This window comes from Oncorhynchus nerka, linkage group LG11 (genome assembly GCF_034236695.1).
Source record: "Oncorhynchus nerka isolate Pitt River linkage group LG11, Oner_Uvic_2.0, whole genome shotgun sequence".
NCBI classification, from domain to species: domain Eukaryota; kingdom Metazoa; phylum Chordata; class Actinopteri; order Salmoniformes; family Salmonidae; genus Oncorhynchus; species Oncorhynchus nerka.
The window spans coordinates 34,721,321-34,747,800 of record NC_088406.1 but is presented as its reverse complement, the minus strand read 5'-3'; the positions used below and the strand labels follow the sequence as shown (position 1 = coordinate 34,747,800).

Here is a 26,480-nt window from a genome sequence, read left to right as displayed (position 1 = left end):
TGAACAAAGCTCCGCTCACAGTGCATTATTGAAATGTGTTGTCCCTTCCCCTCTGCAAACAGAATGAGTATGATGTTATTGAACAAAGCTCCGCTCACAGTGCATTATTGAAATGTGTTGTCCCTTCCCCTCTGCAAACAGAATGAGTATGATGTTATTGAACAAAGCTCCGCTCACAGTGCATTATTGAAATGTGTTGTGTCCCTTCCCCTCTGCAAACAGAATGAGTATGATGTTATTGAACAAAGCTCCGCTCACAGTGCATTATTGAAATGTGTTGTCCCTTCCCCTCTGCAAACAGAATGAGTATGATGTTATTGTAGTTGCAGAATGAACTGGCAACACTCATTTACCTGCGTGTTTCCACATCAATCTTTCATGAGACACATTTCTCATTCATATGTAATTAGGGGTTTCTGGCACACCACACAACAGGGGATTTAAATGAAAAGTCCAGATGTTAGCGCCCGCTGTTAGCTGAATTGGGAAAAGTGCCAGCCAGTTGTTCTCCGAGGCTTTTCATCTCTGGATGTCATTATAGTCTTTTGATTGGTCTGTGCTTTGCAGCATTGCGGCTCACCAATCGCGCCTCGTCCGGTAGTCTTTGATTGATGCATAATATTGGAATAACTTCGTGGCCACAAAGTGTGACAGGAAAAACCTTTCAAGCTTACATGAAAGCTTCCCTATCTCAATCAATGAAAAAAATGGAACCTCTTACGCAGAAAACAATTTTGAAACATATTTTATGTTCATAACAGCGTTATCAGTATAGCATATTCATGAGGAAAAAAAGTCTCTGGTGACCTGGAGAATGTAGATGTAGAGAAGCCCTCTTGGGGATGCAATCTTTAAAAAAGAAACCAGAGCAATCTAATAAAATGGTGCTGTTAACAGGAGGGATGGATGGCTCTAAAAGTTTTATTCTTTGGAGCATGTAATTTGGTATTGTTCAGGTACTTCTAAATGTCAGGACAACTTGTTTTCTCCTGACATAGTACTACTTTTAGGGAGAGGGAGAGAGAGAGAAATGAAGAGGGAGGGAGGGAGTAAAAGACAGGCAGAGAGAAAGAGGAGAGAGAGAGAGAGAGAGAGAGAGAGAGAGAAATGGGGGAAGAGAATGTTTGAGAGTGAAATGAAGAGGGTGTGAGTGAGTAAGAGAGAGGGGGAGTGGGAGTGTACTGGATTACACCACCTAAGCCATCACGATGAGCTCCTGGATGATTAATACCATCACCCACATCATAAAGCTCCAGGCCAGTAAAACCATGAGATTGTATTAAACTGTCAGAAATATCTTCTCTGCTATGCTAAAGAGACGACCCATAGGTTATGTCAAAAATGGCACCCTATTGACTATATAGTGCACTACTTTTGACCAGGGCTCATATGGCTCTGGTCAGAAGTAGTGCACTATGTAGGGAATAGGGTGCCATTTGGTGCACAGCTGTGAACTCATTGAAGAGGCTGCCTGGCCGGCTCTCTTCTGGAGGTGTTTGGCTGCTCCTTAGTGGCTATGTGTTCATCTGGCATTCATATCATTCTTTCCATTCTACCCAGTGGTAAATTAACGCAAGTGGGCTCCACCAAGGTCCTGTAGGAATATTCATGACAGCCTCTAGAAAACTGAAACAATCATACTCTGTTTGTATAACAAACCTATCTCAGATCTAGAGGTTTCAGACTGAATGAGGAGGTCCAATTGTGTCTGATTATAATGGTTTAAAGCCCTCAAACTTAACTGGACCTCATCGTTCCTCATCGTTAGAGTATGTCAAATCAAGATAGTGTAAATCAACTTGTCCTATAATATACATACATTATTATGGGGCTGTCTCATTTGATATACCTTCAATAGAATGTGGATTCTCCCAGGTAATGCTTTGCATCAGCGTGGCTGTGTCTGGCACTGTTTTGACTTAACGTGCTGTTCATACTCACTAGGTCTCACCTCATCCCTTTAATGTATCTAAAGGAATCAACCAAGGCTCTGTGCTTGGCTCTCAGCTTTATGAAGATGGATTGGAGTAATAGACTTCGCTCTGATCGATAGAGAGATGCACACCAGACAACTTATATCTCCATACAACCCCCACCTCCTTTTACCAATGACTCTGTATATTTCACAAGCTATGAAAATCTCCCATTATTCTGAGTGAGTGCTCTCCATTCCAGGTGGATGGGTTATCTTGGCAAAGGGGAAACGCTGACTAACAGTCTCTTGACTAGAGGTCGACCGATTATGATTTTTCAGCGCCGATACCGATTATTGGGTGACCAGAAAAGCCGATACCGATTAATCAGACGATTTAAAAATACAAAAAAATGGTAATAATGACAATTACAACAATACTGAATGAACACTTATTTTAACTTAATATAATACATCAATAAAATCAATTTAGCCTCAAATAAATAATTTTTAAAATTTATTTTTATTTCACCTTTATTTAACCAGGTAGGCTAGTTGAGAACAAGTTCTCATTTGCAACTGCGACCTGGCCAAGATAAAGCATAGCAGTGTGAACAGACAACACAGAGTTACACATGGAGTAAACAATTAACAAGTCAATAACACAGTAGAAAAAAAGGGGAGTCTATATACAATGTGTGCAAAAGGCATGAGGTAGGCGAATAATTACAATATTGCAGATTAACACTGGAGTGATAAATGATCATGTACAGGTAGAGATATTGGTGTGCAAAAGAGCAGAAAAGTAAATAAATAAAAACTGTGGGGATGAGGTAGGTGAAAATGGGTGGGCTATTTACCAATAGACTATGTACAGCTGCAGCGATCGGTTAGCTGCTCAGATAGCTGATGTTTGAAGTTGGTGAGGGAGATAAAAGTCTCCAACTTCAGTGATTTTTGCAATTCGTTCCAGTCACAGGCAGCAGAGTACTGGAACGAAAGGCGGCCGAATGAGGTGTTGGCTTTAGGGATGATCAGTGAGATACACCTGCTGGAGCGCGTGCTACGGATGGGTGTTGCCATCGTGACCAGTGAACTGAGATAAGGCGGAGCTTTACCTAGCATGGCCTTGTAGATGACCTGGAGCCAGTGGGTCTGGCGACGAATATGTAGCGAGGGCCAGCCGACTAGAGCGTACAAGTCGCAGTGGTGGGTAGTATAAGGTGCTTTAGTGACAAAACGGATGGCACTGTGATAAACTGCATCCAGTTTGCTGAGTAGAGTGTTGGAAGCAATTTTGTAGATGACATCGCCGAAGTCGAGGATCGGTAGGATAGTCAGTTTTACTAGGGTAAGCTTGGCAGCGTGAGTGAAGGAGGCTTTGTTGCGGAATAGAAAGCCGACTCTTGATTTGATTTTCGATTGGAGATGTTTGATATGAGTCTGGAAGGAGAGTTTGCAGTCTAGCCAGACACCTAGGTACTTATAGGTGTCCACATATTCAAGGTCGGAGCCATCCAGGGTGGTGATGCTAGTCGGGCATGCGGGTGCAGGCAGTGATCGGTTGAAAAGCATGCATTTGGTTTTACTAGCGTTTAAGAGCAGTTGGAGGCCACGGAAGGAGTGTTGTATGGCATTGAAGCTCGTTTGGAGGTTACATAGCACAGTGTCCAATGACGGGCCGAAAGTATATAGAATGGTGTCGTCTGCGTAGAGGTGGATCAGGGAATCGCCCGCAGCAAGAGCAACATCATTGATATATACAGAGAAAAGAGTCGGCCCGAGAATTGAACCCTGTGGCACCCCCATAGAGACTGCCAGAGGACCGGACAGCATGCCCTCCGATTTGACACACTGAACTCTGTCTGCAAAGTAATTGGTGAACCAGGCAAGGCAGTCATCCGAAAAACCGAGGCTACTGAGTCTGCCGATAAGAATATGGTGATTGACAGAGTCGAAAGCCTTGGCAAGGTCGATGAAGACGGCTGCACAGTACTGTCTTTTATCGATGGCGGTTATGATATCGTTTAGTACCTTGAGTGTGGCTGAGGTGCACCCGTGACCGGCTCGGAAACCAGATTGCATAGCGGAGAAGGTACGGTGGGATTCGAGATGGTCAGTGACCTTTTTGTTGACTTGGCTTTCGAAGACCTTAGATAGGCAGGGCAGGATGGATATAGGTCTGTAACAGTTTGGGTCCAGGGTGTCTCCCCCTTTGAAGAGGGGGATGACTACGGCAGCTTTCCAATCCTTGGGGATCTCAGACGATATGAAAGAGAGGTTGAACAGGCTGGTAATAGGGGTTGCGACAATGGCGGCGGATAGTTTCAGAAATAGAGGGTCCAGATTGTCAAGCCTAGCTGATTTATACGGGTCCAGGTTTTTGCAGCTCTTTCAGAACATCTTCTATCTGGATTTGGGTAAAGGAGAACCTGGAAAGGCTTGGGCGAGGAGCTGCGGGGGGGGGGGGGGGCGGAGCTGTTGGCAGAGGTAGGAGTAGCCAGTCGGAAGGCATGGCCAGCCGTTGAGAAATGCTTGTTGAAGTTTTCGATAATCATGGATTTATCGGTGGTGACCGTGTTCCCTAGCCTCAGTGCAGTGGGCAGCTGGGAGGAGGTGCTCTTGTTCTCCATGGACTTCACAGTGTCCCAGAACTTTTTGGAGTTGGAGCTACAGGATGCAAACTTCTGCCTGAAGAAGCTGGCCTTAGCTTTCCTGACTGACTGCGTGTATTGGTTCCTGACTTCCCTGAACAGCTGCATATCGCGGGGACTATTCGATGCTATTGCAGTCGGATGTGCACAGGATGTTTTTGTGCTGGTCGAGGGCAGTCAGGTCTGGAGTGAACCAAGGGCTGTATATGTTCTTAGTTCTGCATTTTTTGAACGGAGCATGCTTATCTAAAATGGTGAGGAAGTTACTCTTAAAGAATGACCAGGCATCCTCAACTGACGGGATGAGGTCAATGTCCTTCCAGGATACCCGGGCCAGGTCGATTAGAAAGGCCTGCTCACAGAATTGTTTTAGGGAGCGTTTGACAGTGATGAGGGGTGGTCGTTTGACTGCGGCACCGTAGCGGATACAGGCAATGAGGCAGTGATCGCTGAGATCCTGGTTGAAGACAGCGGAGGTGTATTTGGAGGGCCAGTTGGTCAGGATGACGTCTATGAGGGTGCCCTTGCTTACAGAGTTAGGGTTGTACCTGGTGGGTTCCTTGATGATTTGTGTGAGATTGAGGGCATCTAGCTTAGATTGTAGGACTGCCGGGGTGTTAAGCATATCCCAGTTTAGGTCACCTAACAGAACAAACTCTGAAGCTAGATGGGGGGCAATCAATTCACAAATGGTGTCCAGGGCACAGCTGGGAGCTGAGGGGGGTCGGTAGCAGGCGGCAACAGTGAGAGACTTATTTCTGGAGAGAGTAATTTTCAGAATTAGTAGTTCGAACTGTTTGGGTATGGACCTGGAAAGTATGACATTACTTTGCAGGCTATCTCTGCAGTAGACTGCAACTCCTCCCCCTTTGGCAGTTCTATCTTGACGGAAGATGTTATAGTTGGGTATGGAAATCTCTGAATTTTTGGTGGCCTTCCTGAGCCAGGATTCAGACACGGCAAGGACATCAGGGTTAGCAGAGTGTGCTAAAGCAGTGAGTAAAACAAACTTAGGGAGGAGGCTTCTGATGTTGACATGCATGAAACCAAGGCTTTTTCGATCACAGAAGTCAACAAATGAGGGTGCCTGGGGACATGCAGGGCCTGGGTTTAATGAAACATGTTCAATTTGGTTTAAATAATGCAAAAACAAAGTGTTGGAGGGGAAAGTAAAAGTGCCATTTAAAAAAGCTAACGTTTAAGTTCCTTGCTCAGAACATGAGAACATATGAAAGCTGGTGGTTCCTTTTAACATGAGTCTTCAATATTCCCAGGTAAGAAGTTTTAGGTTGTAGTTATTATTGGAATTATAGAACTATTTCCCTCTATACCATTTGTATTTCATTAACCTTTGACTATTGGATGTTCTTATAGGCACTTTAGTGTTGCCAGTGTAACAGTATAGCTTCCGTCCTTCTCCTCGCCCCTACCTGGGCTCGAACCAGGAACACATCGACAACAGCCACCCTCAAAGCAGCGTTACCCATGCAGAGCAAGGGAAACAACCAAAGGCTCAGAGCAAGTGACGTTTGAAATGCTATTAGCGCGCACTAACTAGCTAGCCATTTCACTTCGGTTACACCAGCCTCATCTCGGGAGTTGATAAGCTTGAAGTCATAAGCAGGGCAATGCTTGAGCTGCTGGCAAAACACACGAAAGTGCTGTTTGAATGAATGTTTACGCGCCTGCTTCTGCCTACCACTGCTCAGTCAGATACTTAGATACATGTATGCTTGTATGCTCAGTCAGATTATATGCAACGCAGGACATGCTAGATAATATCTAGTAATATCATCAACCATGTGTAGTTAACTAGTGATTATGATTGATTGTTTTTATAAGATAAGTTTAATGCTAGCTAGCAACTTACCTTGGCTCACTGCATTTGCGTAACAGGAGTGGAGTGCACAAGGACTAGTTAACTGTAAAGTTGCAAGACTGGATCCCCCGAGCTGACAAGGTGAAAACCTGTCGTTCTGCCCCTGAACGAGGCAGTTAACCCACCGTTCCTAGGCCGTCATTGAAAATAAGAATGTGTTCTTAACTGACTTGCCTAGTTAAATAAAGATTAAATAAAGGTGTAAAAAAAATGTTAAAAAATCGGCAAAACTTGAAATCGGCCCTAATTAATCGGTCATTCCGATTAATCGATCGACCTCTACTCTTGACCATAGCACGGGTCAAGAGATAACAAACAATTAAACCAGTGGCATGGTGTCTGTTGGCTGTGTTTAAATTTCAAGTAAACTGTCAAAATAAAGAGAGTCGCACACTCTATATATAAACTCCCAGTAATTTTTGGGGTATTTACCAACGTTTCTGCATCACTGTGCCTTCTTCAAAACGTTGGTAAATACCAAATAAATGACTGGGAGTTTATATATGGAGTGTGCGACTCTCTATATTTCGATAGTTTACTTGAAATTGAAACACAGCTAACAGACACCATGCCACTGGTTTTCTATGTTATTGTTTGTTGTCTCTTGACCCATGCTATGCCAAGATAACCCATCCCCCTTACAGGGCCAATTGTAGGCCAATTGTGAGCCGCTATATGGGTCTCCCAATCACGGCCGGTTGTGATACAGCTTGGATTCGAACCAGGGTGTCTGTAGTGTTGTAGTGACGCCTCTAGCACTGAGATGTAGTGCCTTAGACCGCTGCGCTACACGGAAGCCATCGGGATGATGTTGGGAGGATGTTGTTGACATAGTGATCATTGTCATCCAGAGTTTACATCCGTTCTGACTACATACCTCCTGTTCTACACAATCAATGTTTTCCTTTTCTTCTCTCCCTAACTCTCTGTGCGGTCTGGTTGAAGGACATTCCTGCATCCCTCCCACTCTCTTCTTTCTCATAGGGTAGTCTCATCCTTCATTCATTCCTTCTCTGAATCAGATGTTGCTTTATGCTTTCCTTCTGGTCCTCTTGGTGCTGGGCTAGGGCAGTGGAGGCTTTTATTTAGTCTGCTATCTGGTCCTCTTGGTGCTGGGCTAGGGCAGTGGAGGCTTTTATTTAGTCTGCTATCTGGTCCTCTTGGTGCTGGGCTAGGGCAGTGGGGGCTTTTATTTAGTCTGCTATCTGGTCCTCTTGGTGCTGGGCTAGGGCAGTGGGGCTTTTATTTAGTCTGCTATCTGGTCCTCTTGGTGCTGGGCTAGGGCAGTGGAGGCTTTTATTTAGTCTGCTATCTGGTCCTCTTGGTGCTGGGCTAGGGCAGTGGAGGCTTTTATTTAGTCTGTTATCTGGTCCTCTTGGTGCTGGGCTAGGGCAGTGGAGGCTTTTATTTAGTTTGTGTTATCTGGTTCTGGCTGCTTGTATATTTGATCTGTTTGCATAGCTGAAATCTACTTTCCTCTGCTCGGAGCACCGGGCTTTCTGTTGTGTTCTTCTCTCTACTTATTTTTTTGTTGTTGAATTTTACCCCTTTTTCTCCCCAATTTCGTGGTATCCAATTGTTGTAGTAGCTACTATCTTGTCTCATCGCTAGAGAGACGAAGGTTGAAAGTCATGCGTCCTCCGATACACACAACCCAACCAGCCGTACTGCTTCTTAACACAGCGTGCATCCAACCCGGAAGCCAGCCGCTCCAATGTGTCGGAGGGTACACCGTGCACCTGGCAACCTTGGTTAGCGCGCACCGTGCACCCGGGAGGCCCTCTTCTCTCTACTTTAAACACGTTTCACACCTCACAGGCGTTGTGTTCTTCTCTCTACTTTAAACATGTTTCACACCTCACAGGTGTTGTGTTCTCTCTACTTTAAACATGTTTCACACCTCACAGGTGTGTTCTTCTCTCTACTTTTAACATGTTTCCACCTCACAGGCGTTGTGTTCTTCTCACTATTTTAAACATGTTTCCACCTCACAGGCGTTGTGTTCTTCTCTCTACTTTTAACATGTTTCACACCTCACAGGTGTGTTCTTCTCTCTACTTTAAACATGTTTCCACCTCACAGGCGTTGTGTTCTTCTCTCTACTTTAAACATGTTTCACACCTCACAGGTGTTGTGTTCTTCTCTCTACTTTAAACATGTTTCACACCTCACAGGTGTTGTGTTCTTCTCTCTACTTTAAACATGTTTCACACCTCACAGGTGTGTTCTTCTCTCTACTTTAAACATGTTTCCACCTCACAGGCGTTGTGTTCTTCTCTCTACTTTAAACATGTTTCACACCTCACAGGTGTGTTCTTCTCTCTACTTTAAACATGTTTCCACCTCACAGGCGTTGTGTTCTTCTCTCTACTTTAAACATGTTTCACACCTCACAGGTGTTGTGTTCTTCTCTCTACTTTAAACATGTTTCACACCTCACAGGTGTTGTGTTCTTCTCTCTACTTTAAACATGTTTCACACCTCACAGGTGTGTTCTTCTCTCTACTTTAAACATGTTTCCACCTCACAGGCGTTGTGTTCTTCTCTCTACTTTAAACATGTTTCACACCTCACAGGTGTGTTCTTCTCTCTACTTTAAACATGTTTCACACCTCACAGGTGTTGTGTTCTTCTCTCTACTTTAAACATGTTTCCACCTCACAGTCGTGTTCTTCCGTTGTAGCTGTAAGCTGCTCTCATCAGCGATGCTCTCTGGGAAATTACTCTTCCTGTCTTAACTCGTGCAGGGTGTTGTTGGGATCTGGATTCTGAAATGTGTGTGTATGTGTTGTCTGCATCTACACATGTTAAGGTACAGTATTTGCATACCTATGTAAATTTGTTTGAAATGCATCTACACATTTTTGTGTATTTGCATGTGTGTGTTGACAGAGAAAGACAGAGAAAGAAAGAGAAGGAAGATAAAGGGCTGAAGAGACAGACAGTGACCAGTAAGCCTCCCAGTGTGATCGTAGTGGACAGGCCTGGCAGGACAGTTTCACAGACACTGAGATGCCAGGCATGTGTGAGTGTGTGTGTTACGAATCCCTTTTGGCACGACAGTCTAGGGGGGGATGGTAATGAGACCCGTAACATAACTCATGCAAATTCTAATAGTGACAAAGTAAAAGTGAGAACGAAATAACGACGACAACTGAAATCTACCTTCAAACTCAGGGTTTATTGTAAAACACACGGTAATGGGGGGAGCAGGAAAAGGGGCTGAGCTGGACCCAAGGAAAGAAACAATAAGTATTCAAAAACACCCCTAAGCTAGACTAGCCTACTTTAACAACAGCTAACTAACCAAAAATACAGTGGGTGGTCCGCCCAGTTCTAACTAGTGTATTTAACAAAGTCTACCTACGGGTAGTGTATGCCCATGGGCGACTTGTCTTGGTTCCCCCTTTTCCCATCAGCAAACAAATAAACACCATAACCAAAAACAATACTCACAGGTGATGACAAAGTGCTATGGAGGTGCTCAAACAAAAGAGAGGTTAATACATAAAGAGAGAGTAAAACACAGAGATCTACAGACATGGCATTTACAGAGAGATTGAGCTCTAGAGCAAACTACTGACAGGGTTTTTAAACCAAGGGAAAGGAACTGTGATAGGGTAGGAAACAGGAGGTATGTCTTCTGATTGATGATTGGATTGGTGACTGATTGGGGAGTGATGATTTTCACCTGTGAGGGGAGAAAGAGAGAAAAGAACACAGGATACACACACACACACAGACACAGGATACCTGTATCCGTAACAGTGTGTGTGTGTGAGAGAGCGAGCGAGAGAGAGAGAGAGAGAGAGCTGTGTATTGGACATGGTGTGTCACTCTGTCTCTATGAGCCAGCCCATAAAGGACTACCATCTGACCATGGTACTGTGACTGCAGCAGCCAAGAGCAACCGTCACAGCAGACAACCACTCTGACCATGGTACTGTGACTGCAGCAGCCCAGAGTGACCATCACAGCAGACAGCCACTTTGACCATGGTACTGTGACTGCAGCAGGCCAGAGTGACCATCACAGCAGACAACCACTCTGACCATGGTACTGTGACTGCAGCAGGCCAGAGTGACCATCACAGCAGACAGCCTCTCTGACCATGGTACTGTGACTGCAGCAGCCCAGAGTGACCATCACAGCAGACAGCCACTCTGACCATGGTACTGTGACTGCAGCAGCCCAGAGTGACCATCACAGCAGACAACCACTCTGACCATGGTACTGTGACTGCAGCAGGCCAGAGCGACCGTCACAGCAGACAACCAGTCTGACCATGGTACTGTGACTGCAGCAGGCCAGATCAACCGTCACAGCAGACAACCAGTCTGACCATGGTACTGTGACTGCAGCAGGCCAGAACAACCGTCACAGCAGACAGCCACTCTGACCATGGTACTGTGAATGCAGCAGCCCAGAGTGACCATCACAGCAGACAACCAGTCTGACCATGGTACTGTGACTGCAGCAGCCCAGAGCGACCGTCACAGCAGACAACCACTCTGACCATGGTACTGTGACTGCAGCAGCCCAGAGAGACCGTCACAGCAGACAACCAGTCTGACCATGGTACTGTGACTGCAGCAGGCCAGATCAACCGTCACAGCAGACAACCACTCTGACCATGGTACTGTGACTGCAGCAGGCCAGAGCAACCGTCACAGCAGACAACCAGTCTGACCATGGTACTGTACCTGCAGCAGGCCAGAGCAACCGTCACAGCAGACAACCACTCTGACCATGGTACTGTGACTGCAGCAGGCCAGAGCAACCGTCACAGCAGACAACCAGTCTGACCATGGTACTGTACCTGCAGCAGGCCAGAGCAACCGTCACAGCAGACAACCACTCTGACCATGGTACTGTGACTGCAGCAGGCCAGTGACCATCACAGCAGTCAGCCTCTCTGACCATGGTACTGTGACTGCAGCAGCCCAGAGTGACCATCACAGCAGACAGCCACTCTGACCATGGTACTGTGACTGCAGCAGCCCAGAGAGACCGTCACAGCAGACAACCACTCTGACCATGGTACTGTGACTGCAGCAGCCCAGAGCGACCGTCACAGCAGACAACCAGTCTGACCATGGTACTGTGACTGCAGCAGCCCAGAGAGACCGTCACAGCAGACAACCAGTCTGACCATGGTACTGTGACTGCAGCAGCCCAGAGAGACCGTCACAGCAGACAACCAGTCTGATCATGGTACTGTGACTGCAGCAGGCCAGAGCAACCGTCACAGCAGACAACCACTCTGACCATGGTACTGTGACTGCAGCAGGCCAGAGCGACCGTCACAGCAGACAACCAGTCTGACCATGGTACTGTACCTGCAGCAGGCCAGAGCAACCGTCACAGCAGACAATCACTCTGATCATGGTACTGTGACTGCAGCAGGCCAGAGTGACCATCACAGCAGACAGCCTCTCTGACCATGGTACTGTGACTGCAGCAGCCCAGAGTGACCATCACAGCAGACAGCCACTCTGACCATGGTACTGTGACTGCAGCAGCCCAGAGAGACCGTCACAGCAGACAACCACTCTGACCATGGTACTGTGACTGCAGCAGCCCAGAGAAACCGTCACAGCAGACAACCAGTCTGACCATGGTACTGTGACTGCAGCAGGCCAGATCAACCGTCACAGCAGGCAACCACTCTGACCATGGTACTGTGACTGCAGCAGGCCAGAGCAACCGTCACAGCAGACAACCACTCTGACCATGGTACTGTGACTGCAGCAGGCCAGAGAAACCGTCACAGCAGACAACCACTCTGACCATGGTACTGTGACTGCAGCAGGCCAGAGTGACCATCACAGCAGTCAGCCTCTCTGACCATGGTACTGTGACTGCAGCAGCCCAGAGTGACCATCACAGCAGACAGCCACTCTGACCATGGTACTGTGACTGCAGCAGCCCAGAGAGACCGTCACAGCAGACAACCACTCTGACCATGGTACTGTGACTGCAGCAGCCCAGAGCGACCGTCACAGCAGACAACCAGTCTGACCATGGTACTGTGACTGCAGCAGCCCAGAGAGACCGTCACAGCAGACAACCAGTCTGACCATGGTACTGTGACTGCAGCAGCCCAGAGAGACCGTCACAGCAGACAACCAGTCTGATCATGGTACTGTGACTGCAGCAGGCCAGAGCAACCGTCACAGCAGACAACCACTCTGACCATGGTACTGTGACTGCAGCAGGCCAGAGAAACCGTCACAGCAGACAACCAGTCTGACCATGGTACTGTACCTGCAGCAGGCCAGAGCAACCGTCACAGCAGACAATCACTCTGATCATGGTACTGTGACTGCAGCAGGCCAGAGTGACCATCACAGCAGACAGCCTCTCTGACCATGGTACTGTGACTGCAGCAGCCCAGAGTGACCATCACAGCAGACAGCCACTCTGACCATGGTACTGTGACTGCAGCAGCCCAGAGAGACCGTCACAGCAGACAACCACTCTGACCATGGTACTGTGACTGCAGCAGCCCAGAGAAACCGTCACAGCAGACAACCAGTCTGACCATGGTACTGTGACTGCAGCAGGCCAGATCAACCGTCACAGCAGGCAACCACTCTGACCATGGTACTGTGACTGCAGCAGGCCAGAGCAACCGTCACAGCAGACAACCACTCTGACCATGGTACTGTGACTGCAGCAGGCCAGAGCAACCGTCACAGCAGACAATCACTCTGACCATGGTACTGTGACTGCAGCAGGCCAGAGCAACCGTCACAGCAGACAACCAGTCTGACCATGACTCATGCTCATCACGCTGTCGCTTCAACTGGCTCTGATGACCGTCCAATGGGAGTCTGTTAATCCTCTGATTGGTAGTTACACGCCGTGTGTCACTGATGTAGTCTCTTTCCACACCTGCTGTGTCTGGGTTTGGCTAAACTAGGGGAAATGTTGCAAAGGACAGAAATAAACTGTATGGAAATGTCTGTATTGACAGAATCAAATATGGATTTTTTCGTGGCAACCGTTCGTCTAACCCCGCTCTCTGTGTATCTGTGTGCAGTAGATTCTATCTGCTGTCCCTGTGTGTATCTGTGTGCAGTAGATTATATCTGCTGTCCCTGTGTGTATGTGTCCCAGTGAATTCTATCTGCTGTCCCTGTGTGTATGTGTCCCAGTAGATTCTATCTGCTGTCCCTGTATGTATGTGTCCCAGTAGATTCTATCTGCTGTCCCTGTGTGTATGTGTCCCAGCAGATTTTATCTGCTGTCCCTGTGTGTATGTGTCCCAGTGTCCCTGTGTCTATTCCTGTGTCTGTCTAGATTTCCCCTCCTGCTCTTTGTTAACCAACCAAATAATCTGTTCAGTTCTCAGCATCAACTATGTGATTAGTTTCTATGTGATTGGGTTCTATGATAATATAATGGTGGATGGCAGGTCACCATTAACCGAAAGATAATGTAATGGTGCGTCAGTATCCGAAAGGTTGCTGGTTCACCTAGTCGAGCCAACTAGGTGAAAAGTCTTTCCATGTGCCCTTGACCAAGACACTAACCCTTAATGCTCTTTTAAAATACTCTGGATGAGAGTGTCTGCTAAATGACTAAAATGCAAATGTAAATCTTCCTCCCTGTGTGTCTGTGTGTCCCAGTAGACAGATTGTAACCCTCCTCCCTGTGTGTCTGTGTGTCCCAGCAGACAGATTGTAACCCTCCTCCCTGTGTGTCTGTGTGTCCCAGCAGACAGATTGTAACCCTCCTCCCTGTGTGTCTGTGTGTCCCAGCAGACAGATTTGAACCCTCCTCCCTGTGTGTCTGTGTGTCCCAGCAGACAGATTGTAACCCTCCTCCCTGTGTGTTTGTGTGTCCCAGCAGACAGATTGTAACCCTCCTCCCTGTGTGTCTGTGTGTCCCAGCAGACAGATTGTAACCCTCCTCCCTGTGTGTCTGTGTGTCCCAGCAGACAGATTGTAACCCTCCTCCCTGTGTGTTTGTGTCCCAGCAGACAGATTGTAACCCTCCTCCCTGTGTGTCTGTGTGTCCCAGCAGACAGATTGTAACCTTCCTCCCTGTGTGTCTGTGTGTCCCAGCAGACAGATTGTAACCCTCCTCCCTGTGTGTCTGTGTGTCCCAGCAGACATATTGTAACCCTCCTCCCTGTGTGTCTGTGTGTCCCAGCAGACAGATTGTAACCCTCCTCCCTGTGTGTCCCAGCAGACAGATTGTAACCCTCCTCCCTGTGTGTCTGTGTGTCCCAGCAGACAGATTGTAACCCTCCTCCCTGTGTGTCTGTGTGTCCCAGCAGACAGATTGTAACCCTCCTCCCTGTGTGTCTGTGTGTCCCAGCAGACATATTGTAACCCTCCTCCCTGTGTGTATGTGTGTCCCAGCAGACAGATTGTAACCCTCCTCCCTGTGTGTTTGTGTGTCCCAGCAGACAGATTGTAACCCTCCTCCCTGTGTGTCCCAGCAGACAGATTGTAACCCTCCTCCCTGTGTGTTTGTGTGTCCCAGCAGACAGATTGTAACCCTCCTCCCTGTGTGTTTGTGTGTCCCAGCAGACAGATTGTAACCCTCCTCCCTGTGTGTTTGTGTGTCCCAGCAGACAGATTGTAACCCTCCTCCCTGTGTGTTTGTGTGTCCCAGCAGACAGATTGTAACCCTCCTCCCTGTGTGTTTGTGTGTCCCAGCAGACAGATTGTAACCCTCCTCCCTGTGTGTTTGTGTGTCCCAGCAGACAGATTGTAACCCTCCTCCCTGTGTGTCTGTGTGTCCCAGCAGACAGATTGTAACCCTCCTCCCTGTGTGTCCTGTGTGTCCTGTGTGTTGTGTGTCCCAGCAGACAGATTGTAACCCTCCTCCCTGTGTGTTTGTGTGTCCCAGCAGACAGATTGTAACCCTCCCCCCTGTGTGATTGTGTGTCCCAGCAGACAGATTGTAACCCTCCTCCCTGTGTGTCTGTGTGTCCCAGCAGACAGATTGTAACCCTCCTCCCTGTGTGTCTGTGTGTCCCAGCAGACAGATTGTAACCCTCCTCCCTGTGTGTCTGTGTGTCCCAGCAGACAGATTGTAACCCTCCTCCCTGTGTGTCTGTGTGTCCCAGCAGACAGATTGTAACCCTCCTCCCTGTGTGTTTGTGTGTCCCAGCAGACAGATTGTAACCCTCCTCCCTGTGTGTTTGTGTGTCCCAGCAGACAGATTGTAACCCTCCTCCCTGTGTGTCTGTGTGTCCCAGCAGACAGATTGTAACCCTCCTCCCTGTGTGTCTGTGTGTCCCAGCAGACAGATTGTAACCCTCCTCCCTGTGTGTCTGTGTGTCCCAGCAGACAGATTGTAACCCTCCTCCCTGTGTGTGTCTGTGTGTCCCAGCAGACAGATTGCAGACAGATTGTAACCCTCCTCCCTGTGTGTCTGTGTGTCCCAGCAGACAGATTGTAACCCTCCTCCCTGTGTGTAACCCTCCTCCCTGTGTGTGTGTCCCAGCAGACAGATTGTAACCCTCCTCCCTGTGTGTCTGTGTGTCCCAGCAGACAGATTGTAACCCTCCTCCCTGTGTGTCTGTGTGTCCCAGCAGACAGATTGTAACCCTCCTCCCTGTGTGTCTGTGTGTCCCAGCAGACAGATTGTAACCCTCCTCCCTGTGTGTCTGTGTGTCCCAGCAGACAGATTGTAACCCTCCTCCCCTGTGTGTCCTGTGTGTCCCAGCAGACAGATTGTAACCCTCCTCCCTGTGTGTCTGTGTGTCCCAGCAGACAGATTGTAACCCTCCTCCCTGTGTGTCTGTGTGTCCCAGCAGACAGATTGTAACCCTCCTCCCTGTGTGTCTGTGTGTCCCAGCAGACAGAGTAACCCTCCTCCCTGTGTGTCTGTGTGTTGTAACCCTCCTCCCTGTGTGTCTGTGTGTCCCAGCAGACAGATTGTAACCCTCCTCCCTGTGTGTCTGTGTGTCCCAGCAGACAGATTGTAACCCTCCTCCCTGTGTGTCTGTGTGTCCCAGCAGACAGATTGTAACCCTCCTCCCTGTGTGTTGTGTGTCCCAGCAGACAGATTGTAACCCTCCTCCCCTGTGTCTGTCTGTCCCAGCAGACAGATTGTAACCCTCCTCCCTGTGTGTCTGTGTGTCCCAGCAGACAGATTGTAACCCTCCTCCCTGTGTGTCTGTGTGTCCCAGCAGACAGATTGTAACCCTCCTCCCTGTGTGTCTGTGTGTCCCAGCAGACAGATTGTAACCCTCCTCCCTGTGTGTCTGTGTGTCCCAGCAGACAGATTGTCCCAACCAGATTGTCCTCCCTGTGTGTCTGTGTGTCCCAGCAGACAGATTGTAACCCTCCTCCCTGTGTGTCTGTGTGTCCCAGCAGACAGATTGTAACCCTCCTCCCTGTGTGTCTGTGTGTCCCAGCAGACAGATTGTAACCCTCCTCCCTGTGTGTTTGTGTGTCCCAGCAGACAGATTGTAACCCTCCTCCCTGTGTGTTTGTGTGTCCCAGCAGACAGATTGTAACCCTCCTCCCTGTGTGTCTGTGTGTCCCAGCAGACAGATTGTAACCTCCTCCCTGTGTGTCTGTGTGTCCCAGCAGACAGATTGTAACCCTCCTCCCTGTGTGTCTGTGTGTCCCAGCAGACAGATTGTAACCCTCCTCCCTGTGTGTCTGTGTGTCCCAGCAGACAGATTGTAACCCCTCCTCCCTGTGTGTCTGTGTGTCCCAGCAGACAGATTGTAACCCTCCTCCCTGTGTGTCTGTGTGTCCCAGCAGACAGATTGTAACCCCTCCTCCAGACAGATTGTAACCCTCCTCCCTGTGTGTTTGTGTGTCCCAGCAGACAGATTGTAACCCTCCTCCCTGTGTGTTGTGTGTCCCAGCAGACAGATTGTAACCCCTCCCTGTTTGTGTGTCCTGTGTGTAACCCTCCTCCCTGTGTGTCCCAGCAGACAGATTGTAACCCTCCTCCCTGTGTGTCTGTGTGTCCCAGCAGACAGATTGTAACCCTCTCCTCCCTGTGTGTTTGTGTGTCCCAGCAGACAGATTGTAACCCTCCTCCCTGTGTGTTTGTGTGTCCCAGCAGACAGATTGTAACCCTCCTCCCTGTGTGTCTGTGTGTCCCAGCAGACAGATTGTAACCCTCCTCCCTGTGTGTCTGTGTGTCCCAGCAGACAGATTGTAACCCCTCCTCCCTGTGTGTCTGTGTGTCCCAGCAGACAGATTGTAACCCTCCTCCCTGTGTGTCTGTGTGTCCCAGCAGACAGATTGTAACCCTCCTCCCTGTGTGTCTGTGTGTCCCAGCAGACAGATTGTAACCCTCCTCCCTGTGTGTCTGTGTCCCAGCAGACAGATTGTAACCTTCCTCCCTGTGTGTCTGTGTGTCCCAGCAGACAGATTGTAACCCTCCTCCCTGTGTGTCTGTGTGTCCCAGCAGACAGATTGTAACCCTCCTCCCTGTGTGTCTGTGTGTCCCAGCAGACAGATTGTAACCCTCCTCCCTGTGTGTCTGTGTGTCCCAGCAGACAGATTGTAACCCTCCTCCCTGTGTGTCTGTGTGTCCCAGCAGACAGATTGTAACCCTCCTCCTGTGTGTCTGTGTGTCCCAGCAGACAGATTGTAACCCCTCCCCTGTGTGTCTGTGTGTCCCAGCAGACAGATTGTAACCCTCCTCCCTGTGTGTCTGTGTCCCAGCAGACAGATTGTAACCCTCCTCCCTGTGTGTCTGTGTGTCCCAGCAGACAGATTGTAACCCTCCTCCCTGTGTGTCTGTGTGTCCCAGCAGACAGATTGTAACCCTCCTCCCTGTGTGTCTGTGTGTCCCAGCAGACAGATTGTAACCCTCCTCCCTGTGTGTCTGTGTGTCCCAGCAGACAGATTGTAACCCTCCTCCCTGTGTGTTTGTGTGTCCCAGCAGACAGATTGTAACCCTCCTCCCTGTGTGTTGTGTGTCCCAGCAGACAGATTGTAACCCCTCCTCCCTGTGTGTTGTGTGTCCCAGCAGACAGATTGTAACCCTCCTCCCTGTGTGTCTGTGTGTCCCAGCAGACAGATTGTAACCCCTCCTCCCTGTGTGTCTGTGTGTCCCAGCAGACAGATTGTAACCCTCCTCCCTGTGTGTCTGTGTGTCCCAGCAGACACCCTCCTCCCTGTGTGTTTGTGTGTCCCAGCAGACAGATGTGTAACCCTCCTCCCTGTGTGTTTGTGTGTCCCAGCAGACAGATTGTAACCCTCCTCCCTGTGTGTCTGTGTGTCCCAGCAGACAGATTGTAACCCTCCTCCCTGTGTGTCTGTGTGTCCCAGCAGACAGATTGTAACCCTCCTCCCCTGTGTCCCAGCAGACAGATTGTAACCCTCCTCCCTGTGTGTCTGTGTGTCCCAGCAGACAGATTGTAACCCTCCTCCCTGTGTGTCTGTGTGTCCCAGCAGACAGATTGTAACCCTCCTCCCTGTGTGTCTGTGTGTCCCAGCAGACAGATTGTAACCCTCCTCCCTGTGTGTCTGTGTGTCCCAGCAGACAGATTGTAACCCTCCTCCCTGTGTGTCTGTGTGTCCCAGCAGACAGATTGTAACCCTCCTCCCTGTGTGTCTGTGTGTCCCAGCAGACAGATTGTAACCCCTCCTCCCTGTGTGTCTGTGTGTCCCAGCAGACAGATTGTAACCCTCCTCCCTGTGTGTTTGTGTGTCCCAGCAGACAGATTGTAACCCTCCTCCCTGTGTGTCTGTGTGTCCCAGCAGACAGATTGTAACCCTCCTCCCTGTGTGTCTGTGTGTCCCAGCAGACAGATTGTAACCCTCCTCCCTGTGTGTCTGTGTGTCCCAGCAGACAGATTGTAACCCTCCTCCCTGTGTGTCTGTGTGTGTGTCCCAGCAGACAGATTGTAACCCTCCTCCCTGTGTGTCTGTGTGTCCCAGCAGACAGATTGTAACCCCTCCTCCCTGTGTGTCTGTGTGTCCCAGCAGACAGATTGTAACCCTCCTCCCTGTGTGTTCTGTGTGTCCCCAGACAGTAACCCTCCTCCCTGTGTGTCTGTGTGTCCCAGCAGACAGATTGTAACCCTCCTCCCTGTGTGTCTGTGTGTCCCAGCAGACAGATTGTAACCCTCCTCCCTGTGTGTTTGTGTGTCCCAGCAGACAGATTGTAACCCTCCTCCCTGTGTGTCTGTGTGTCCCAGCAGACAGATTGTAACCCTCCTCCCTGTGTGTCTGTGTGTCCCAGCAGACAGATTGTAACCCTCCTCCCTGTGTGTCTGTGTGTCCCAGCAGACAGATTGTAACCCTCCTCCCTGTGTGTCTGTGTGTCCCAGCAGACAGATTGTAACCCTCCTCCCTGTGTGTCCCAGCAGACAGATTGTAACCCTCCTCCCTGTGTCCCAGCAGACAGATTGTAACCCTCCTCCCTGTGTGTCCCAGCAGACAGATTGTAACCCTCCTCCCTGTGTGTCTGTGTGTCCCAGCAGACAGATTGTAACCCTCCTCCCTGTGTGTCTGTGTGTCCCAGCAGACAGATTGTAACCCTCCTCCCTGTGTGTCTGTGTGTCCCAGCAGACAGATTGTAACCCTCCTCCCTGTGTGTCTGTGTGTCCCAGCAGACAGATTGTAACCCTCCTCCCTGTGTGTTTGTGTGTCCCAGCAGACAGATTGTAACCCTCCTCCCTGTGTGTCTGTGTGTCCCAGCAGACAGATTGTAACCCTCCTCCCTGTGTGTCTGTGTGTCCCAGCAGACAGATTGTAACCCTCCTCCTGTGTGTCTGTGTGTCCCAGCAGACAGATTGTAACCCTCCTCCCTGTGTGTCTGTGTGTCCCAGCAGACAGATTGTAACCCTCCTCCCTGTGTGTCTGTGTGTCCCAGCAGACAGATTGTAACCCTCCTCCCTGTGTGTCTGTGTGTCCCAGCAGACAGATTGTAACCCCTCCTCCCTGTGTGTCTGTGTGTGTGTCCCAGCAGACAGATTGTAACCCTCCTCCCCTGTGTGTCCCAGCAGACAGATTGTAACCCTCCTCCCTGTGTTTGTGTGTCCCAGCAGACAGATTGTAACCCTCCTCCCTGTGTGTCTGTGTGTCCCAGCAGACAGATTGTAACCCTCCTCCCTGTGTGTTTGTGTGTCCCAGCAGACAGATTGTAACCCCTCCTCCCTGTGTGTCTGTGTGTCCCAGCAGACAGATTGTAACCCTCCTCCCTGTGTGTCTGTGTGTCCCAGCAGACAGATTGTAACCCTCCTCCCTGTGTGTTGTGTGTCCCAGCAGACAGATTGTAACCCTCCTCCCTGTGTGATTGTAACCCTCCTCCCTGTGTGTTTGTGTGTCCCAGCAGACAGATTGTAACCCTCCTCCCTGTGTGTCTGTGTGTCCCAGCAGACAGATTGTAACCCTCCTCCCTGTGTGTCTGTGTGTCCCAGCAGACAGATTGTAACCCTCCTCCCTGTGTGTCTGTGTGTCCCAGCAGACAGATTGTAACCCTCCTCCCTGTGTGTCTGTGTGTCCCAGCAGACAGATTGTAACCCTCCTCCCTGTGTGTCTGTGTGTCCCAGCAGACAGATTGTAACCCTCCTCCCTGTGTGTCTGTGTGTCCCAGCAGACAGATTGTAACCCTCCTCCCTGTGTGTCTGTGTGTCCCAGCAGACAGATTGTAACCCTCCTCCCTGTGTGTCTGTGTGTCCCAGCAGACAGATTGTAACCCTCCTCCCTGTGTGTCCCAGCAGACAGATTGTAACCCTCCTCCCTGTGTGTCCCAGCAGACAGATTGTAACCCTCCTCCCTGTGTGTCTGTGTGTCCCAGCAGACAGATTGTAACCCTCCTCCCTGTGTGTGTCTGTGTGTCCCAGCAGACAGATTGTAACCCTCCTCCCTGTGTGTCTGTGTGTCCCAGCAGACAGATTGTAACCCTCCTCCCTGTGTGTCTGTGTGTCCCAGCAGACAGATTGTAACCCTCCTCCCTGTGTGTCTGTGTGTCCCAGCAGACAGATTGTAACCCTCCTCCCTGTGTGTCTGTGTCCCAGCAGACAGATTGTAACCCTCCTCCCTGTGTGTCTGTGTGTCCCAGCAGACAGATTGTAACCCTCCTCCCTGTGTGTTTGTGTGTCCCAGCAGACAGATTGTAACCCTCCTCCCTGTGTGTTTGTGTGTCCCAGCAGACAGATTGTAACCCTCCTCCCTGTGTGTTTGTGTGTCCCCCTCCTCCCTGTGTGTCTGTGTGTCCCAGCAGACAGATTGTAACCCTCCTCCTGTGTGTCTGTGTGTCCCAGCAGACAGATTGTAACCCTCCTCCCTGTGTGTCTGTGTGTCCCAGCAGACAGATTGTAACCCTCCTCCCTGTGTGTTTGTGTGTCCCAGCAGACAGATTGTAACCCTCCTCCCTGTGTGTCTGTGTGTCCCAGCAGACAGATTGTAACCCTCCTCCCTGTGTGTCTGTGTGTCCCAGCAGACAGATTGTAACCCTCCTCCCTGTGTGTCTGTGTGTCCCAGCAGACAGATTGTAACCCTCCTCCCTGTGTGTCTGTGTGTCCCAGCAGACAGATTGTAACCCTCCTCCCTGTGTGTCTGTGTGTCCCAGCAGACAGATTGTAACCCTCCTCCCTGTGTGTCCCTGTGTGTCCCAGCAGACAGATTGTAACCCTCCTCCCTGTGTGTCTGTGTGTCCCAGCAGACAGATTGTAACCCTCCTCCCTGTGTGTCTGTGTGTCCCAGCAGACAGATTGTAACCCTCTCCCTGTGTGTCTGTGTGTCCCAGCAGACAGATTGTAACCCTCCTCCCTGTGTGTCTGTGTGTCCCAGCAGACAGATTGTAACCCTCCTCCCTGTGTGTCTGTGTGTCCCAGCAGACAGATTGTAACCCTCCTCCCTGTGTGTCTGTGTGTCCCAGCAGACAGATTGTAACCCTCCTCCCTGTGTGTCTGTGTGTCCCAGCAGACAGATTGTAACCCTCCTCCCTGTGTGTCTGTGTGTCCCAGCAGACAGATTGTAACCCTCCTCCCTGTGTGTCTGTGTGTCCCAGCAGACAGATTGTAACCCTCCTCCCTGTGTGTTGTGTGTCCCAGCAGACAGATTGTAACCCTCCTCCCTGTGTCTGTGTGTCCCAGCAGACAGATTGTAACCCTCCTCCCTGTGTGTCTGTGTGTCCCAGCAGACAGATTGTAACCCTCCTCCCTGTGTGTCTGTGTGTCCCAGCAGACCTCCTCCCTGTGTGTCTGTGTGTCCCAGCAGACAGATTGTAACCCTCCTCCCTGTGTGTCTGTGTGTCCCAGCAGACAGATTGTAACCCTCCTCCCTGTGTGTCTGTGTGTCCCAGCAGACAGATTGTAACCCTCCTCCCTGTGTGTCCCAGCAGACAGATTGTAACCCTCCTCCCTGTGTGTCTGTGTGTCCCAGCAGACAGATTGTAACCCTCCTCCCTGTGTGCCCCAGCAGACAGATTGTAACCCTCCTCCCTGTGTGTCCCAGCAGACAGATTGTAACCCTCCTCCCTGTGTGTTTGTGTGTCCCAGCAGACAGATTGTAACCCTCCTCCCTGTGTGTCTGTGTGTCCCAGCAGACAGATTGTAACCCTCCTCCCTGTGTGTCTGTGTGTCCCAGCAGACAGATTGTAACCCCCTCCTGTGTGTCCCTGTAACCCTCCTCCCTGTGTTTGTGTGTCCCAGCAGACAGATTGTAACCCCTCCTCCCAGATTGTGTCTCCTGTGTGTCCCAGCAGACAGATTGTAACCCTCCTCCCTGTGTGTCTGTGTGTCCCAGCAGACAGATTGTAACCCTCCTCCCTGTGTGTCTGTGTGTCCCAGCAACCCTCCTCCCTGTGTGTCTGTGTGTCCCAGCAGACAGATTGTAACCCTCCTCCCTGTGTGTCTGTGTGTCCCAGCAGACAGATTGTAACCCTCCTCCCTGTGTGTCTGTGTGTCCCAGCAGACAGATTGTAACCCTCCTCCCTGTGTGTCTGTGTCCCAGCAGACAGATTGTAACCTTCCTCCCTGTGTGTTTGTGTGTCCCAGCAGACAGATTGTAACCCTCCTCCCTGTGTGTCTGTGTGTCCCAGCAGACAGATTGTAACCCTCCTCCCTGTGTGTTTGTGTGTCCCAGCAGACAGATTGTAACCCTCCTCCCTGTGTGTCTGTGTGTCCCAGCAGACAGATTGTAACCCTCCTCCCTGTGTGTCTGTGTGTCCCAGCAGACAGATTGTAACCCTCCTCCCTGTGTGTTTGTGTGTCCCAGCAGACAGATTGTAACCCTCCTCCCTGTGTGTTTGTGTGTCCCAGCAGACAGATTGTAACCCTCCTCCCTGTGTGTCTGTGTGTCCCAGCAGACAGATTGTAACCCTCCTCCCTGTGTGTCTGTGTGTCCCAGCAGACAGATTGTAACCCTCCTCCCTGTGTGTCTGTGTGTCCCAGCAGACAGACTGTAACCCTCCTCCCTGTGTGTTTGTGTGTCCCAGCAGACAGATTGTAACCCTCTTCCCTGTGTGTTTGTGTGTCCCAGCAGACAGATTGTAACCCTCCTCCCTGTGTGTTTGTGTGTCCCAGCAGACAGATTGTAACCCTCCTCCCTGTGTGTTTGTGTGTCCCAGCAGATGTGCTGGAGGGGAAGAGTGCCATCCTCCTGGGGATGAGTCAGTGGAACTCCAACGACCTGGTGGAGCAGATCGAGACCTTGGGACACATGGACCAATCACAAGGTATGTTACACGCAGGGTATACTGGGGGCATGAGAGGGCACTAATGCCCGCTGAACATCTTTTCAACTCTCTCCATCTCCTATTGTAGTACTGCGGAGCTGCTCGCTCTCTAAGACATACATGCACGCTCTAACACAAAAAAGCGCAAACTCACACGCACACATTCACACTGTTTTGTGCAGTTAAACAAAGAATTTCACACAACAAAACATAGATGAGGGCTTTGAATCATTCAAATTAAAACAAATTCAAACATCCATTTATGTGTTTGTACATTCGGTTAGTTTAACAGAAATCAGACAGGGCTTGATGCTCTGCTGCATGTATTGATTTGTAAAATTGGAATTTTCCTCCTTGTTATCGGTCAATATAATCTCCCACAAACAATTTAGTTTGTGCTTATAGTTTATTTTTGTTTTCACTGAAAATGACCTCTCCATCACTCTGCTTCCCTTTATTCAGACTGGCGATGTTTATCAACTGACATCAACTGTATCAAAACTGTATTTCATCTTAAATCACATTCATGAAATATTGGTTAGTTTTAAATGGAATGGAGGGTTTTTCAAATGTTTTTCAAATTGATCTTACAAGTGATTTCCCAAATTATCTAATTTAGTGTACTGCAGACTCATGCAAATGACTCTCTGTAATGTAGATTCATGTTTTATATAGTCTCAGCACAGGTAGATCACCAGAACATTTTGACTGAACCATGTTTTATATAGTCTCAGCACAGGTAGATCACCAGAACATTTTGACTGAACCATGTTTTATGGAATAGTCTCAGCACAGGTAGATCACCAGAACATTTTGACTGAACCATGTTAATTATGTTTATATAGTCTCAGCACAGGTAGATCACCAGAACATTTTGACTGAACCATGTTTTATATAGTCTCAGCACAGGTAGATCACCAGAACATTTTGACTGAACCATGTTTTATATAGTCTCAGCACAGGTAGATCACCAGAACATTTTGACTGAACCATGTTTTATATAGTCTCAGCACAGGTAGATCACCAGAACATTTTGACTGAACCATGTTTTATATAGTCTCAGCACAGGTAGATCACCAGAACATTTTGACTGAACCATGTTTTATATAGTCTCAGCACAGGTAGATCACCAGAACATTTTGACTGAACCATGTTTTATATAGTCTCAGCACAGGTAGATCACCAGAACATTTTGACTGAACCATGTTTTATATAGTCTCAGCACAGGTAGATCACCAGAACATTTTGACTGAACCATGTTTTATGTAGTCTCAGCACAGGTAGATCACCAGAACATTTTGACTGAACCATGTTTTATGTAGTCTCAGCACAGGTAGATCACCAGAACATTTTGACTGAACCATGTTTTATATAGTCTCAGCACAGGTAGATCACCAGAACATTTTGACTGAACCATGTTTTATGTAGTCTCAGCACAGGTAGATCACCAGAACATTTTGACTGAACCATGTTTTATGTAGTCTCAGCACAGGTAGATCACCAGAACATTTTGACTGAACCATGTTTTATGTAGTCTCAGCACAGGTAGATCACCAGAACATTTTGACTGAACCATGTTTTATATAGTCTCAGCACAGGTAGATCACCAGAACATTTTGACTGAACCATGTTTTATGTAGTCTCAGCACAGGTAGATCACCAGAACATTTTGACTGAACCATGTTTTATATAGTCTCAGCACAGGTAGATCACCAGAACATTTTGACTGAACCATGTTTTATATAGTCTCAGCACAGGTAGATCACCAGAACATTTTGACTGAACCATGTTTTATGTAGTCTCAGCACAGGTAGATCACCAGAACATTTTGACTGAACCATGTTTTATATAGTCTCAGCACAGGTAGATCACCAGAACATTTTGACTGAACCATGTTTTATGTAGTCTCAGCACAGGTAGATCACCAGAACCAGAACATTTTGACTGAACCATGTTTTATGTAGTCTCAGCACAGGTAGATCACCAGAACATTTTGACTGAACCATGTTTTATGTAGTCTCAGCACAGGTAGATCACCAGAACATTTTGACTGAACCATGTTTTATATAGTCTCAGCACAGGTAGATCACCAGAAGAACATTTTGACTGAACCATGTTTTATGTAGTCTCAGCACAGGTAGATCACCAGAACATTTTGACTGAACCATGTTTTATATAGTCTCAGCACAGGTAGATCACCAGAACATTTTGACTGAACCATGTTTTATATAGTCTCAGCACAGGTAGATCACCAGAACATTTTGACTGAACCATGTTTTATATAGTCTCAGCACAGGTAGATCACCAGAACATTTTGACTGAACCATGTTTTATATAGTCTCAGCACAGGTAGATCACCAGAACATTTTGACTGAACCATGTTTTATGTAGTCTCAGCACAGGTAGATCACCA

At 48.9% G+C, this 26,480-nt stretch overlaps 1 protein-coding gene across 1 annotated transcript in view; it reads left to right on the top strand.

Moving 5' to 3' along the window:
• LOC115137765 (membrane-associated phosphatidylinositol transfer protein 3-like) overlaps window positions 1–26,480 on the top strand; it is a 153,871-nt gene that overhangs the window by 24,251 nt on the left and 103,140 nt on the right. Inside the window, exon 3 of the mRNA XM_065024447.1 lies at window positions 23,960–24,067. Within this exon, the coding sequence (XP_064880519.1) occupies window positions 23,960–24,067 (108 nt within the window). The remainder of the gene's footprint in view (window positions 1–23,959; window positions 24,068–26,480) is intronic.